The 18,298-nt window shown below is 46.2% G+C and overlaps 1 protein-coding gene across 2 annotated transcripts in view; it reads left to right on the plus strand.

The window, feature by feature from the left end:
* Positions 1 to 12,500: 12,500 nt before the first annotated feature.
* The window catches only part of DERA (deoxyribose-phosphate aldolase), a 52,059-nt gene continuing 46,261 nt past the window's right edge, over positions 12,501 to 18,298 (plus strand). For both annotated transcript variants that reach the window (XM_029597330.1, XM_029597331.1), the window contains exon 1: positions 12,501 to 12,647. In XM_029597330.1, coding sequence (XP_029453190.1) covers positions 12,617 to 12,647 — 31 coding nt within the window. In that variant the 5' untranslated portion in view covers positions 12,501 to 12,616. The remainder of the gene's footprint in view (positions 12,648 to 18,298) is intronic.

The following is an 18,298-nucleotide window of genomic DNA, read 5'->3' on the forward strand; positions in this document are numbered from 1 at the left end:
ACACTGGCAACCCTCGGCAGAGAAAGGAGCTGCCAACAGAGAGAAAGGGGAATGGTTCACGGGCAGGCAACTCTGGTCCTCACGATATCCACAATGAATGAGAGAGATCTGCATACACTGCTTCCACTCTATCTAAATATATCTAATAAGCAGCTGCTCTATGAGGAAAGGCTAAGGAAGTTAGGGCTGTTCAGTTTGGAGAGGAGATGACTGAGGGGGGATATGATTCAGGTCTACAAAATCATGAAAGGACTTGAACAAGTTAATGTAAATCGGTTATTTACTCTCTCAGAGAAGGACCAGGGGGCACTCCATGAAGTTAGCAAGTAGCTCATTTAAAACAAATCAAGGAAATTCTTTTTCACTCAGTGCATTATTAAGCTCTGGAATTCATTGCCAAAGGATGTGGTTACAGCAGTTAGTGTAACTGGGTTTAAAAAGGTTTGGATAAGTTCCTAAAGGAAAAATCCATAAACTGCTGTTAATTAATAAGGATAGTTAATAAGGATAGCTAATTCTACTGTCTTGTCTTTCCCACCCACTCAACCCTTGATTTTTAGGCACGAGACACTTTCTCATTAAAAATCGATCAGGGTCTTATCTAAATCATACTATTGTACCAGCCCTTATTGAAAGTTTAATCATCCCCTTGTAGGACACTAGCTGATTAATTAGTAAATTCACCTGTAAATTTAAAGTACTCTCATTCCAACTCCCTTAGTATCCTAAACTTAACTAGGAAGTCAATAATACTAAGATGAAGGCAGCAGTCCAACAGCAAGAGGGGGGCTTTCCAGTCTTTTGCATTGAGTGTCACATGTATGATTTTTTTTACCAGTCGGTGAGAAATTGTATGTGTGCACTCGGTCAAAGAGCTCCTGGCTCTCAGGGAACGAGTCCGATCTCTGGAGGCTAGAGTAGCAGACTTGGAGGAGCTGAGGCAGACAGAGAGGTACATTGATGAGACCTTCAGGGATATAGTAGCCAAGTCCCAAATCCAGCCTGGCAGCCCCAGTGCTGCCTTGGATCAGAAAGGTCTCCCAGTAGGAGAACATCACCCTGGTGTAGCAGGAAGTGATCCTGTAGCAAGGACCTGCTCGCCAGGTGATGTATTGTCCTCTCGCACTGAGGACAAGTCTCCCAGGGCTACTACCCAGGAGGGAAGGGTTAGGTCGACCATCATAGTTGGTGATTCGATTATTAGGAATGTAGATAGCAGGGTGGCTGGTGGGCGTGAGGGCTGCCTGGTAACTTGCCTGCCTGGTGCGAAGGTGGCAGACCTCACGCGTCACCTAGATAGGATTATAGACAGTGCTGGGGAGGAGCTGGCTGTCGTGGTACATGTGGACACCAACGACATAGGAAAATGTGGGAGAGAGGTTCTGGAAGCCAAATTTAGGATTTTAGGTAGGAAGCTGAAATCCAGAACCTCCAGGGTGGCATTCTCTGAAATGCTCCCTGTTCCACGTGCAGGTCCCCAGGGGCAGGCAGAGCTCCAGAGTTTCAATGCGTGGATGAGACAATGGTGCAGGGAAGAGGGATTCAGCTTTATTAGGAACTGGGGAAACTTTTGGGGAAAGGGGAGACTTTTCTGAAAGGATGGTCTCCACCTTAACCAGAGTGCAACCAAGCTGCTGGCACTAACTTTAAAAAGGAGATATAGCAGTTTTTAAACTAGAACAAGGGGGAAAGCTGACAGTCACTCAGCAGTGCATGGTTCGGAGAAATGTATCCTTGAAGGATACTAATGAAACAGGAGAGTTAGGGCATCCCAACAGAGAGGTTCCATTAAAAACAAACATAGTCCATATGCCTATATGTAAAAAATCACCAAAGCTAATGATTTCCGAATTATCCCAAACAACTGAAAAGCAGGTTATTAATACAAACAAAAACCACACTTTGAAATGTTTGTATGCCAATGCCAGAAGTCTAAGAAGTAAGATGGGAGAATTAGAATGTATAGCAGTAAATGATGACATAGACCTAATGGGCATCTCAGAGACATGGTGGAAAGAGGATAACCAATGGGACAGTGCTATTGTTTATTTATTTTAAAACTCTTCTATACCGTCGTTAAGTTAGTTCACCATCACAACGGTTTACATAAAGGCAGAAAATACAAATATGATTGGTATAGATTACAAATTAAACATGTGCCAACATGGAATGGTAACATTTTTTTAATAAGAGAAACTAGGTGTAAATTAGAGTTTATACATGGGTTAGGTGACTGTTACGTGATTCAAGTCTACATTTAATATGCATTTGGAGACATAAGTGAAAAAAACTGCTTAGTGCTACCTTATCTCTCGGTTGTTTTCATCCTTCTCTTTATCTTTATAAAAAGCTTGTTTAAAAAGCCAGGTTTTCAGATTGGTTTTAAATAGTTTCAGATTCCTCTGTAGTCTTATTTCGAGTGGCATTGAGTTCCATAGAACAGGTCCAGGCAGCGACAGAGCTCTCTCCCTTACTTGCGTGAGGCGTGCCGATTTAACAGAAGGAACAGTTAGTAGGGCCTTGTTTGCAGACCTCAGGTTTCTGTGTGGAACGTGTACGCGCAGTGCTGTGTTAAGCTAGTCGGCCTTTTCATCATGGATTAGTTTATGGATTATACACAATGCCTTGTATTGTATTCTTTGTTCGATTGGGAGCCAGTGTAGTTCAGCGAGTGTTCCTGTGATGTGGTCTCTTTTCTTTTTGCCCGTCAAAATTCTAGTGGTGGAATTTTGCAATATTTGTAGTGGTCCAATGGTAACTTGAGGTAGCCCTAATAGCAGAGAGTTACAGTAGTCTGTGCTTGCGAAAATCATTGCCTGTAGAACTGTACGAATATTGTTCAGCGTTAGCAGGGGTTTCAGTCTTCTAAGGACCATTAGTTTGGCGTAACCTTCTTTTAATTTCTGTGAAATGTGTTGTTTCACATATTTCATATGTGAAATGTGTTATTTCATATTCATATCCCTGCCAACGCCATAAAACCACTACAGATGCTGCAGAACGCTGCAGCGAGGATCTTAACCAAGTCCAACAAAAGAGACCACATCTCACCCATCTTAAAAAGCCTACACTGGCTTCCCGTCAAATTCAGAATACTATTCAAAGTGCTCTCAGTAACCCACAAGGCAATACACAACCTGGCACCACTCGAGCTCACATTCCCTCTCCAACTCCACACATCTTCCAGACCAGTGAGACAAGCCTACAAAAACAACCTTCAAATTCCACCGATGAAGTCAGCATTAAGTAAAAGAGCTCTCTCCACAGCTGGGCCTAAACTCTGGAACTCTCTCCCATCAGAGCTCAGATCACTGCAATGCTCCACTACATTTAAAAAAAGACTCAAGACTTGGTTATTCAACCAAGCTTTCCCATAACATCAACCTGCGAAATATCCCTGCCAATATCCCCTCAGTGGTAACACGCTAGAGAACTATATAGATCTTCTCTAGAAATCACATGATCTTTGGCAGTCTATTATCTTTGACAGTCTATTATCTTTGGCAGTCTATTATCTTCGGCAGTCTATTATCAAAACCCAACCTCTAGCCTATATTAGGCACCGCTCATGTTAATTATGTTATTACCCCCATATATCTTAATTATGTTATTACCCCCATATATCTTAATCCAAGTTAATTCGACCTGTTCATTGTAAGACATTTACTTGTCATTGTTGTTATTGTTTAAAATGTGAACCGAATTGATCAATAATTTTGTTATTGGAAAGTCGGTATAGAAAAATGCTAAATAAATAATAAATAAATAAATATTTAGCTCAGGGTCGATTATTACTCCTAGATTCCGTACTTTTATTGCTAACTCCACGGTTTGCCTATTTTTGATTGCAATTGTAGGTTGAATGGGGTATATATTTTTTTTCCGTTCTAGATGTAAGAATTCCGTTTTGTCTATGTTTATTACCAGTTCCATTTGGTTTAGGAGCTGTTTGATTACTTCAAGATACATATTAGCCAGTTTCATTGTTTCTTCAATGTTGTTTACGATGGGTAACAGTAGTTGTATGTTGTCTGCATATATGTAGTGTATTATTCCAAGTCCTGCGAGTAAGTGACATATTGGGAGGAGGTAAATGTTAAAGAGGGTTGCGGATAGGGCTGATCCCTGTGGGACTCCTGTTTTTAGTTTGATTTTGTCAGATAGTGTGTTTTTGATTTGTACTTGGAAACATCTGTTGCTTAGGTAAGATTCAAACCAGTTTATTGTTTTGTTATTGAGTCCTATCTCTTTTAGTCTATTTATTAGTATTTTGTGATTTACCGTGTCAAAAGCTGCAGAGAGATCCAAAAGAACCAGAATGTAATGTGTTCCTGTGTCAAAGCCTCTTAAGATATTATCTGATAGAGCTAGTACACAGGAACACATTATATTGTTACGACATTGTTACGACTGTCGCTGCTCGACGTCTCCACTCTGCCCACCTTACCTTTTTTGCAACTCCTCCCGCGGTTGATGGACGTCTGGCTGCCGCGGCGTCTGCCTGCCTTCCTCTCTGGTGTCTCCAGTCCGGCTTGGGCGCTGCATCCCGCCATGTTGTCCAGGTACCATAGGGCGTGCGCGCCGCACGGCCCTGCTTCTTATTCTCTCTTTGGCGTGAACCTCAGGGGCGTCCCCCTGTGATGACGTCACGCATCCCGGATACAAAAGCCTACACTTTTTGCTATCTAATCAAGTTAGCAAGGGAATCCTTACAGATGGGATTCGTTCTCCGTACCTAGCTACTCTGCCTTTCCAACTTTTGGACTTTATCCTAACGGGGTACCCGCTCCTCGGGGGCCTCTCTCATTTCTTTCAGGTCGCTATCAGGAACCGATACTCGCTCCTCGAGGGCCCATGTTCCCTGATTCGCTGCCTGAACTTATCTCTTCTGCTTGGAAGAAACCGCTGCCTACATCATCAGTGAGTTATCAACTTATTTCCTCAGAGCTGTTCCCTGGAACCAGGTACTCGCTCCTCGAGGGTCTGCCTCTATTCCAGCTTCTGTGTTACCTTCCGGGAGAAACCGCTGTGTGAGTAACTTTACCAACGAGGCTCTATACCAGAACCCTGTGTATGCTCCACTGTACTCACTATCTCAGTTTTCTCCACTACAGCACAGCCATAGAGGGAATCGCTGTTCCAGTGTCCTGAGGAACCCTAAGCCCAGCCGGGCTTCATCTCTACTCACTACTGCCACCTCTGGTGGCTTCTCAATTCTGTCTAATAAAAGATATAACTCTGTGTTGTGTGTCCCAAAGCTGAGCCTGACCTGTGGCCCCTCATGGGACTTCCCCCTGTGGGCGTGGTCAGCTGCCACAGTGTCCAAGGGTCCACCCAAAACCTTACAAACGATAACAGCTATATCAGGGTACAAATTATATCGCAACAATAGGGAGGATCAACTTGGTGAGGGTGTGGTATTTTATATCTGGGAGGGTATAGAGTCCAACAGGATAAAGATCATACAAGAGACTAAATGCTCAGTAGAATCTATATGGGTAGAAATCCCATGTGTGTTGGGTAAGAGTATAGTGATAGGAGTATACTACCATCCACCTGGACAAAATGGTCAGACAGATGATGAAATGCTAAGAGAAATCAGGGAAGAAAACCAATTTGGCAGTGCAATAATAATGGGAGATTTCAATTACCCCAATAATGTCTGGGTAAATGTAACATCAGGACTTGCTAGAGACATAAAGTTCCTGGATGTAATAAATGACTGCTTCATGGAGCAATTGGTTCAGGAACCAACAAGAGAGGGAGCTATTTTAGATTTAATTCTTAATGGAACGCAGGATTTGGTGAGAGAGGTAACGGTGGAGGGGCCACTTGGCAACAGTGATCATAACATAGCTGGCATTTGGACGCGTGTTTTCAGTAAGGGGTAATAGCGCGTCCAAAATGCCCGTCCAACCCCTCCGAACCTAATAATGCCCGCCACATGCAAATGCATGTTGATGGCCCTATTAGGTATTCCCGCGTGATTCAGAAAGCAAAATGTGCAGCCAAGCCGCACATTTTGCTTTCAGAAATTAGCGCCTACCCAAAGGTAGGCACTCATTTCTCCGGGCACCGGGAAAGTGCACAGAAAAGCAGTAAAAACTGCTTTTCTGTCACCCTCCGACTTAATATCATGGCGATATTAAGTCGGAGGTCCCGAAAGTTTAAAAAAGTAAAAAAAAAAAAAAAAAATTTGAAATAGGCCCGCGGCTTCAAAACCGGACGCTCAATTTTGCCGGCGCCCGGTTTCGGAACCCATGGCTGTCAGCGGGCTCGAGAACCGACGCCAGCAAAATTGAGTGTCGGCTGTCAAACCCGCTGACAGCCGCCGCTCCTGTCCGAAAAGAGGCGCTAGGGACGCGCTAGTGTCCCTAGTGTCTCTTTTTACCGCCGGGCCTAATTTAAATAAATGTATTTACTGAATCGCGCGCACAAGAGAGTGGCCTGTGCGCTCACCCGCTCTCCCGCAAATTTTACTGTATTGGCCCGATAGAAAGACATGGTTTAATGGAACACAGTCAACATGGATTAACCCAAGGGAAGTTTTGCCTAACAAATCTGCTTCAGTTTTTTGAAGGGGTTAATAAACATGTGGATAAAGGTGAACTGGTAGATGTAGTGTATTTGGATTTTCAGAAGGCGTTTGACAAAGTCCCTCATGAGAGGCTTCTACGAAAACTAAAAAGTCATGGGATAGGAGGCGATGTCCTTTCGTGGATTACAAACTGGTTAAAAGACAGGAAACAGAGAGTAGGATTAAATGGTCAATTTTCTCAGTGGAAAAGGGTAAACAGTGGAGTGCCTCAGGGATCTGTACTTGGACAGGTGCTTTTCAATATATTTATATATAAATGATTTGGAAAGGAATATGACGAGTGAGGTTATCAAATTTGCGGATGATACAAAATTATTCAGAGTAGTTAAATCACAAGCAGACTGTGATACATTACAGGAGGACCTTGCAAGACTGGAAGATTGGGAATCCAAATGGCAGATGAAATTTAATGTGGACAAGTGCAAGGTGTTGCATATAAGGAAAAATAACCCTTGCTGTAGTTACACTATGTCAGGTTCCATATTAGGAGCTACCACCCAGGAAAAAGATCTAGGCATCATAGTGGATAATACTTTAAAATCATCGGCTCAGTGTGCTGCAGAAGTCAAAAAAGCAAACAGAATGTTAGGAATTATTAGGAAGGGAATGGTTAATAAAATGGAAAATGTCATAATGCCTATGTATCGCTCCATGGTGAGACCACACCTTGAATACTGTGTACAATTCTGGTCGCCGCATCTCAAAAAAGATATAGTTGCAATGGAGAAGGTACAGAGAAGGGCAACCAAAATGATAAAGGGGATGGAACAGCTCCCCTATGAGGAAAGACAGAAGAGGTTAGGGCTGTTCAGCTTGGAGAAGAGACAGCTGAGAGAGGATATGATAGAGGTCTTTAAGATCATGAGAGGTCTTGAACAAGTAGATGTGAATCGGTTATTTACACTTTCGAATAATAGAAGGACTAGGGGGCATTCCATGAAGTTAGCAAGTAGCACATTTAAGACTAATCGGAAAAACTTCTTTTTCACTCAACGCACAATAAAGCTCTCGAATTTGTTGCCAGAGGATGTGGTTAGTGCAGTTAGTGTAGCTGGGTTCAAAAAAGGTTTGGCTAAGTTCTAGGAGGAGAAGTCCATTAACGGCTATTAATCAAGTTTACTTAGGGAATAGCCACTGCTATTAATTGCATCAGTAGCATGGGATCTTCTTAGTGTTTGGGTAATTGCCAGGTTCTTATGGCCTGGATTGGCCTCTGTTGGAAACAGGATGCTGGGCTTGATGGAGCCTTGGTCTGACCCAGCACGGCAGTTTCTTATATTCTTATGTTCTTATTGTGGATATTCTGAAAACCAGATCTGTCTATAGCACTCTGGGATCAGAAATGTTGGCTAGCACTTTCATTCAATGTCTTTACAGAACAATACCTGTAATTTTATTCTTACACTGGAAGCATGATACTTTATCTGCACGATCTGGGGATCTTCTGCTAGTAACTCTTGCATGTTGGGGGATGGGAGGGTGGGGGTTCTACATTGATCCACTCCTGGGTTTGCAGCTCTTGCATCTTGGGGGGGTGGGGGGGTTATATCCTGATGTTAAAGCTCTTGCACGTGGGGGGTGCCACCTTGATCTAGTACTGGTTGTGCTTCACTGCATGCAGTGAGTTGTAATTTTGATTTCTCAAAAATAAATAAAATTAAGGTAAAAACTACATTTCCCTGCATGCAGTGGGGCAAAGCCAGGCCTGGTTATCTTGTGGTTAATCTAGATGAGGCGGCAGCCTGCCTTGCAGCTGATTGCTAAGAGGCACAGTGCAACCTTTTGAATGAGCATCCCCTGCACTGCCAAGGCAGCTGCGGACCAGGCTGGGCAGTGAGGAAAGAGGGAAGCTGATGCTAGGTGTCCTTTTTCTTAAATCAATCCTTGATCTCCCACCACTCTTTCAGGCAATCCAGAATAAATATGCATGAACAGATCTAAACAGCTGCTTCCATTGCGTTCACATATATCTCATGAATATTTATGTTAGACAGCTTGGAAAACTGACTGACTAGGAGAGCCTCAAGAACCCCCACTCTATAATACAGGCGCAAACAATCCTCCTGCTGGCAATGCAGAGCCAGCTGAGGCTGGTTTTTAGGATATCTACAATGTATGTGCATGCACTTGTATATGGCATTTCTCCATATGTGCAAGTTGGGGGCACAGGGCTGGGATGCTGTCAGTTGTGAGCATGTAGTGTGATATGGAAGGGTAATACGGTAATGTGAGAGCAGGGGATGTGGCTGCATGATATGGAAGGGTAATACGGTAATGTGAGAGCAGGGATGTGGCTGCGTGATATGGAAGGGTAATACGGTAATGTGAGAGCAGGGATGTGGCTGCATGATATGGAAGGGTAATACGGTAATGTGAGAGCAGGGGATGTGGCTGCGTGACGTGGAAGGGTAATACAGTAATGTGAGAGCAGGGATGTGGCTGCGTGATATGGAAGGGTAATACGGTAATGTGAGAGCAGGGGATGTGGCTGCATGATATGGAAGGGTAATACGGTAATGTGAGAGCAGGGATGTGGCTGCGTGATATGGAAGGGTAATACGGTAATGTGAGAGCAGGGATGTGGCTGCATGATGTGGCAGGGTAATACGGTAATGCGAGAGCAGGGGATGTGGCTGCATGATATGGAAGGGTAAAACAGTAATGTGAGAGCAGGGGATGTGGATGCATGATATGGAAGGGTAATACGGTAATGTGAGCACAGGGGATGTGGGTGCATGATATGGAAGGGTAATACGGTAATGTGAGAGCAGGGGATGTGGCTGCGTGATATGGAAGGGTAATACGGTAATGTGAGAGCAGGGGATGTGGCTGCATGATATGGGGGTAATACGGTAATGTGAGAGCAGGGGATGTGGGTGCATGATATGGAAGGGTAATACGGTAATGTGAGAGCAGGGGATGTGGCTGCGTGATATGGGTGTAATACAGTAATGTGAGAGCAGGGGATGTGGCTGCATGCCGTGGAAGGGTAATACAGTAATGTGAGAGCAGGGGATGTGGCTGCATGATATGGAAGGGTAATATGGTAATGTGAGAGCAGGGGATGTGGCTGCGTGATATGGGGGTAATACGGTAATGTGAGAGCAGGGGATGTGGCTGCATGATATGGAAGGGTAATACAATAATGTGAGAGCAGGGAATGTGGCTGCATGATATGGAAGGGTAATACAGTAATGTGAGAGCAGGGGATCTGGTTGCATGATATGGAAGGGTCATACGGTAATGTGAGAGTAGGGGATGTGGCTGCGTGATATGGAAGGGTAATACGGTAATGTGAGAGTAGGGGATGTGGCTGCGTGATATGGAAGGGTAATACAGAAATGTGAGAGCAGGGAATGTGGCTGCGTGACGTGGAAGGGTAATACAGTAATGTGAGAGCAGGGAATGTGGCTGTGTGATATGGAAGGGTAATACGGTAATGTGAGAGCAGGGGATGTGGCTGCGTGACGTGGAAGGGTAATACGGTAATGTGAGAGCAGGGGATGTGGTTGCGTGACGTGGAAGGGTAATACGGTTATGTGAGAGCAGGGGATGTGGCTGCATGATATGGAAGGGTAATACAGTAATGTGAGCAGGGGATATGGCTGCATGATATGGAAGGGTAATATGGTACAGTGAGAGCAGGGGATGTGGATGCTTGATATGGAAGGGTAATACGGTAATGTGAGAGCAGGGGATGTGGCTGCGTGCCGTGGAAGGGTAATACGGTAATGTGAGAGCAGGGGATGTGGCTGTGTGACATGGAAGGGTAATATGGTAATGTGAGAGCAGGGGATGTGGGTGCGTGATGTGTAAGGATAATATGGTAATGTGAGAGCAGGGGATGTGGCTGCATGACATGTAAGGGTAATACGGTAACGTGTTGCAGGGGGAATGGTGCGCGATGTGTCTGGATAATACGGTAACGTGTTCTCAGGGGACGTGGTGCGCAATGTGTCCGGATAATACGGTAACGTGTTGTAGGGGACGTGGTGGGCGATATGTCTGGATAATACGGTAACGTGTTCTCAGGGGACGTGGTGCGCGATGTGTCCGAATAATATGGTAACGTGTTGCAGGGGACGTGGTGCGCGATGTGTCTGGATAATACAGTAACGTGTTCCAGTGGACGAGGTGCGCAATGTGTCTGGATAATACAGTAATGTGTTGCAGGGGACGTGCGTGCGCGATGTGCAGAAGTAATACGGTAACATGTTGCAGGGGACGTGGTGCACGATGTGTCCGGATAATACGGTAACGTGTTGCAGGGGAAGTGGTGCGTGATGTGTCCGGATAATACGGTAACGTGTTCCAGGGGACGAGGGGCGCGATGTGTCTGGATAATACAGTAACGTGTTGCAGGGGACGTGCGTGCGCGATGTGCAGAAGTAATACGGTAACGTGTTGCAGGGGACGTGGTGCACGATGTGTCCGGATAATACGGTAACGTGTTGCAGGAGAAGTGGTGCGTGATGTGTCCGGATAATACGGTAACGTGTTGCAGGGGACGAGGGGCGCGATGTGTCTGGATAATACAGTAACGTGTTGCAGGGGACGTGCTTGCGCGATGTGCAGAAGTAATACGGTAACGTGTTGCAGGGGAAGTGGTGCGTGATGTGTCCGGATAATACGGTAACGTGTTGCAGGGGACGTGGTGCGCGATGGGTCCAGATAATACAGTAACATGTTGCAGGGGACGTGGTGCGCGATGTGTCCGGATAATACGGTAACGCATTGCAGGGGACGCGGTGCGCGATGTGTCCGGATAATACGGTAACGCGTTGCAGGGGACGCGGTGCGCGATGTGTCCAGATAATACGGTAATGCGTTGCAGTGGATGTGCGTGCGCGATGTGTCTGGATAATACGGTAACGCGTTGCAGGGGACGTGGTGTGCGATGTGTCTGGATAATACGGTAATGCGTTGCAGGGGACGTGGTGCGCGTTGTGTCTGGATAATACGGTAACGTGTTGCGCGATTTATCTGAATAATACGGTAACGTGTTGCAGGGGAGGTAGTGCACGATGTGTCCAGGTAATACGGTAACGGGTTGCAGGGGAGGTAGTGTGCGATGTGTCTGGATAATACGGTAACGTGTTGCAGGGGACGCTGTGCGCGATGTATCCGGATAATACGGTAACGTGTTGCAGGGGACGTGGTGCGCGATGTATCTGGATAATACGGTAACGTGTTGCAGGGGACGCTGTGCGCGATGTATCCGGATAATACGGTAACGTGTTGCGCGATTTATCTGAATAATACGGTAACGTGTTGCAGGGGAGGTAGTGCACGATGTGTCCAGGTAATACGGTAACGGGTTGCAGGGGAGGTAGTGTGCGATGTGTCTGGATAATACGGTAACGTGTTGCAGGGGACGCTGTGCGCGATGTATCCGGATAATACGGTAACGTGTTGCAGGGGACGTGGTGCGCGATGTATCTGGATAATACGGTAACGTGTTGCAGGGGACGCTGTGCGCGATGTATCCGGATAATACGGTAACGTGTTGCAGGGGACGTGGTGCGCGATGTATCTGGATAATACGGTAACGTGTTGCAGGGGACGTGGTGCGCGATGTATCTGGATAATACGGTAATGCGTTGCAGGGGACGTGGTGCGCGTTGTGTCTGGATAATACGGTAACGTGTTGCGCGATTTATCTGAATAATACGGTAACGTGTTGCAGGGGAGGTAGTGCACGATGTGTCTGGGTAATACGGTAACGGGTTGCAGGGGAGGTAGTGTGCGATGTGTCCGGATAATACGGTAACGTGTTGCAGGGGACGTGGTGCGCGATGTATCCGGATAATACGGTAACGTGTTGCAGGGGACGTGGTGCGCGATGTATCTGGATAATACGGTAACGTGTTGCAGGGGACGTGGTGCGCGATGTATCTGGATAATACGGTAACGTGTTGCAGGGGACGTTGTGCGCGTTGTGCCGGAGGAATACGGTACCGGGAAGGGAAGCCGGAAGTGCTGCGGCGTGGGGCCCCTGGGACTGAGCCCCTTCCCACCATGTCTGCCAGGAATCCGGGCACGGGTCTCGGTAAGGCATCGCTGGGCCGGCGGCGCTGGCCTGGATGTAGTGAGGGTCCTGTGTAGTCCGGACATAGCGGGTTAGCAATTCTCGTAAGAAAGCAAAGCTGGTCTGGCGCTGGCTGCAGAGTGTAAGGGCCGTGCCCCCTCCACTCCGGCCAGGATGGGTTTGATTTTTCATGGGAGGCTGCTGGACTTTGCCTGATTGGGGAGGGCTGAAGGCGGTTAGGACACTTGTGGCTTCCTCACCATCGTTTTTTGTATTCACTCAGTGCGTTTCGCTCAGGCGAGTTACACTCAGGTACCTTGGGAATTTGTTTCTTCCCCGTGCACACGTCCAAGGCAATTTATAGCAAATCGGTAATTCTACATAATAAGCATCACAATAAGGTAACATAGAAAACAGATACCATTAACAGAGAAAAAACCTGGCTTCTCCATCTTATCCCAAACACTAACCCTTTAAAAGGGTCACCTCTTTTCCAAAACATGCATATGTGTTTCTATGAATTAGTGTAGGATATACTTGTCTGTGCTGTGCATGTAGACACGTGTGGACATGTGATGATGTATATAGGCACGTGTGTACATATGAGGGTCTTTGTAGGCAGGTGTATGTAAGGGAATGTGTAGCCACGTGTTTGGACATGTAATGTATGTATGCATGTGTGTGAGGGTGTATGTAGTCCTGCTTGTGGACATGTGATTTAATTAACCCTCATGTATGTATGTATGTATGTGTGCAGATGTGAGGGTGTATGTAGGCACTTTGTGTATGAGGGTATACGTAGGCACGTGTATGGAGACACTAGTGTGGACATATGAGGGTGTACGTAGTCACACGTGGACAAGTGAGGGTGTATGTAGTCATGTGAGTTAGTGTTTATTTAGAGACAGACGTGAGGGAGAATGTAGACATGTGGACATGACAGCATGTAGACACAGTTTCTCTGTCTACATAGTAATGCTTATGGTTATGTAAGAATGTATGTAGGCATGTGTGTGTGTATGTGGTTGTATGTAGTCAAGTGGATGTGAGAGAGTAGGCGTGTGTGTAGATGAGTATGTAGGCACATGTGTGTTTATCGGTATATGTAGACGTGTGAACATGTGTATTTAAGCATGTATGTGGACATGTGAGGATGTATGTAGGCATGTGGTTGTGAGGTGTATCTAGGCACATGTTTGTATATGATGGTGTATTCACATGTTTGTAAGGATGTATGTAGGCATGTTTGTGGATATTGAGGGTGGGTGTAGGAATGTCTGGGTGTATGTAGGCATGTATAGACGTGGTGGTGTAGGGTACATGTGTGGATGTGAGATTAGGTGTGTGAGTGTATGAAGGTACATGTGTGTAAGAGTGTAAGTAGAAATGTGTGTAGGCGTATGTATGGATACCTGAGGGTGTATAGGTTATGTAGGCACGTAAGTGTGTGTGTATAAGTACATGGGTGGTAGTGTGGGTGTATGTAGGCACATGTGGACATGTGTATGAAGACAAGTATGTGTGTGTGAGGATGTATGTAGGCATGTGTATGTGTGTCAGGGTGTATGTAGGCACGTGCGGGTGTATGACTAGGTACTTGTCTCTATTAGTATGGAAGGGTTCAGAAAGATTTTTCATCTTGGCAGTTTTCCCATTTTCCTTATTTTACCTTCAGCTGTTTGATGCCAGGCAGGTATTTAGCCCTCTTTTGAGTTTGCCAGCAAGTGCCTCAGCTGGCACTGGCGAGTCAAACTCTGGCAGGTCAGGGTATGCTGGTTTGCAATGACTTGGGGTGCATCATGCAGCCACATCCCCTGCTCTCACATTACCGTATTACCCTTCCATATCACGCAGCCTCATCCCCTGCTCTCACATTACTGTATTACCCTTCCATATCACGCAGCCACAAGCCCTGCTCTCACATTACTGTATTACCCTTTCATATCACGCAGCCACAAGCCCTGCTCTCACATTACTGTATTACCCTTCCGTATCATGCAGCCACATCCCCATCTCTCACATTACCGTATTACCCTTCCATATCACGCAGCCACATCCCCTGCTCTCACATTACTGTATTACCCTTCCATATCACGCAGCCACATCCCCTGCTCACATTACCGTATTACCCTTCCATATCATGCAGCCACATGCCCTGCTCTCACATTACCGTATTACCCTTCCATATCACGCAGCCACAGCCCCTGCTCTCACATTACTGTATTACCCTTCCATATCATGCAGCCATATCCCCTGCTCTCACATTACCGTATTACCCTTCCATATCATGCAGCCTTATCCCCTGCACTCACATTACTGTATTACCCTTCCATATCATGCAGCCACATCCCCTGCTCTCACATTACTGTATTACCCCCATATCATGCAGCCACATCCCCTGCTCTCACATTACTGTATTACCCTTCCATATCACGCAGCCTCATCCCTGCTCTCACATTACTGTATTACCCTTCCATATCACGCAGCCACATCCCTGCTCTCACATTACTGTATTACCCTTCCATATCATGCAGCCACATCCCATGCTCTCACATAACCGTATTACCCTTCCACGGCACGCAGCCACATCCCCTGCTCTCACATTACTGTATTACCCTTCCATATCACGCAGCCACATCCCTGCTCTCACATTACTGTATTACCCTTCCATATCATGCAGCCACATCCCCTGTTCTCACATTACTGTATTACCCCCATATCACGCAGCCACATCCCCTGCTCTCACATTACCGTATTACCCTGCCATATCATGCAGCCACATCCCCTGCTCTCACATTACTGTATTACCCTTCCATATCATGCAGCCGCATCCCCTGCTCTCACATTACTGTATTACCCTTCCATATCATGCACCCACATCCCCTGTGCTCACATTACCCTATTACCCTTCCATATCATGCAGCCACATCCCCTGCTCTCACATTACTGTTTTACCCTTCCATGTCATGCAGCCACATCCCCTGCTCTCACATAACCGTATTACCCTTCCACGGCACGCAGCCACATCCCCTGCTCTCACATTACTGTATTACCCCCATATCATGCAGCCACATCCCCTGCTCTCACATTACTGTGTTACCCTTCCATATCACGCAGCCACATTCCACGCTCTCTCATTACTGTATTACCCCCATATCACGCAGCCACAACCCCTGCTCTCATATTGCCTTATTATTCAGCTCTTGTCTGCCTCCTGGGAGCCAGAGCTCAGCTGCATCGGTGAGTCGGATTCTGGCAGGTCGGGATGTGCTGGTTTGCAGAGAATTGAGGTGTATCAGGAAAGGCAGTGAAAGATCATGGAAACGCCCCCAATACTTCCCTCTGCGTCCTGTCTCAGTTACATCTGGATTAATTCTGACCTGGCTGACCCCCTTTCCTGCTGTTAGAGCGGTGCCTGGCTATATCTCCTTTTGTGATAATTACCCGCTGAGGCAGTTTTGTGACTGGCACGTGCAGTCTGAAGCTGAGAGAAACACCTGATGCATATGGTGGAAGGGCTCCTCTGACTGTGACTGAACGCCAGCAGAAGGTGTTGTGGGAGGGCAGATAACCTGGACTCCTCCCTGGAGCTTTCTCTCCTCTGCACTGGGAACTTGAAGCACTTCCTTTGATTTCTGTTTCATCTTTGTTAAGAATCTCCTCTGATGATGGTGCCGGTGTTAGAAGCCAGTCCAAGGCTGGGAGGTTGAGCAGCTGGTGCCAGATGAGAAAATCTGTTTAGTGGCAGCAGATTAGCAATATGATATGAATTTTGGAAGTCTCGGCTGTGTGTGTAGTGAGGTAGGACGTCCCGGCCGGAGTAGCAGTGAAACCGCAGGAGGGAAGCACCGGGTAATGCCACCCAGTAAAACCAGCGATTCATCATTAACCTGGCAGGGGCAAAGCTGCAGCTCCATTCTCCTCCCTACAAGTGAGGAACACGGAGACGTCAGACAAGGTACCTGCCACAAATATTAGTGACGGGAAAGCCACAGATCCAACTGGGGGTGCAAGGCACTGTAACCGAATGGGCCTTCTGCTCCTCACCACTGCCGGATTCTCTCCTATAAAGTCCCAAATTGAGGACCCCGGTGGGCTGATTTTGGCCTGCTTTGTGCATGGGCCTGCTGGAAGCTGAGCTGTTGCTCTCTGGACCCCCGAATCGCAGCTGGATTTAGCTGCAATGCAAATTGATGAGGTGAAATCATTTCCCGTAGGCTGCAAGCTCTAAAATAGGGAGTTTTACAAAGTGACTCAGTCTAGCAGATTCCGCCTTTTTTCCTAGCTCTGTGGTAATTCTCTCTGTGCGGTGGTCCTGAGGAAGCTTAGCAGTCCTGCCAGGGATGCACGAAAACTGCAACTTCCTTTCTGGCCCCAAAGAGCCACCTGCATTAAGCTGGAATCACCTCTAATAATTACAATTGTTATCTATTTGAATAACTAGCAGGAACATCCTTGATGTTCCTTCCTCCAAAAACAAAAAAGCGTGCGTTTTTTTCAGCTTCTCTGGAGTACCGAGACCCTCCAGGAAAGAAACTTCTTTTTAAAAGAAACCCCCTAAAAACGTCTCTGTTCACTGGACTCTTTCACCCTGAATGTCATCCAGTGTCCAAAACTCTTTCTCAGCAAACAGTGCTGATTTGTATTGTATTTTCTAACAAATTGCAAATTTTATTGTAATGTTGATTTTTTAATTGTTACCTATTATGTATGTTTTTTGTACCCTGCCCTGAATGTAGGAAGGGCGAGTAACAAATGTTTTAAAATAAATAAATTGTGATAAGTTTGAAGACCTTGCTGCAGTTACACGATGTTAGGTTCCATATTAGGAGCTACCACCCAGGAAAAAGATCTAGGCATCATAGTGGATAATACTTTAAAATCATCGGCTCAGTGTGCTGCAGCAGTCAAAAAAGCAAACAGAATGTTAAGAATTATTAGGAAGGGAATGGTTAATAGAACGGAAAATGTCATAATGCCTCTGTATCGCTCCATGGTGAGACCGCACCTTGAATACTGTGTACAAATCTGGTCACCGCATCTCAAAAAAGATATGGTTGCGATGGAGAAGGTACAGAGAAGGGCAACCAAAATGATAAAGGGGATGGAACAGCTCCCCTATGAGGAAAGGCTGAAGAGGTTAAGTCTCTAGCTTGGAGAAGATACGATACATGTCTATAAATTCATGAGGAAAGCCACTGCTAATCCCTGGGATACACAGCATAGGATCTATCTAATATTGGGGATCCTGCCAGGTACTTCTGATCTGGATTGGCCACTGCTGGAAACAGGATACTGAGCTTGACGGACCCTTGGTCTGACCCAGTACAGCAGTTTTTATCAGTTGCATCTTCTGTATTGCTGCAAATCCTGTAGGTACTCGTGCGTATTGTAGCAGATCCCTCTCTTTGGAAAATATAGTTTTCCTTTTCCTCCTGCCAGACCAGTCCTTACATTCGGGATTTCCCTGCTCCTCGGCTGCCAGAGACAGAGTATACACCTCCTCATGACCTCATCGTTGGCTATAAAGGGGGACTGGCCCTAGACCCTTGCCAGTAGCCTTCTGCCAAATAATGGTCAGGACAAGAATCGGATTGGAGCTTACCTATGAAATCCCAAGAGGAAGGGCACTGCTTGTCCGAAGAAGATGAGCCTACAGTCGTGAGAGTGTT

This window comes from Rhinatrema bivittatum, chromosome 4, assembly GCF_901001135.1.
Source record: "Rhinatrema bivittatum chromosome 4, aRhiBiv1.1, whole genome shotgun sequence".
Classification (NCBI taxonomy): domain Eukaryota; kingdom Metazoa; phylum Chordata; class Amphibia; order Gymnophiona; family Rhinatrematidae; genus Rhinatrema; species Rhinatrema bivittatum.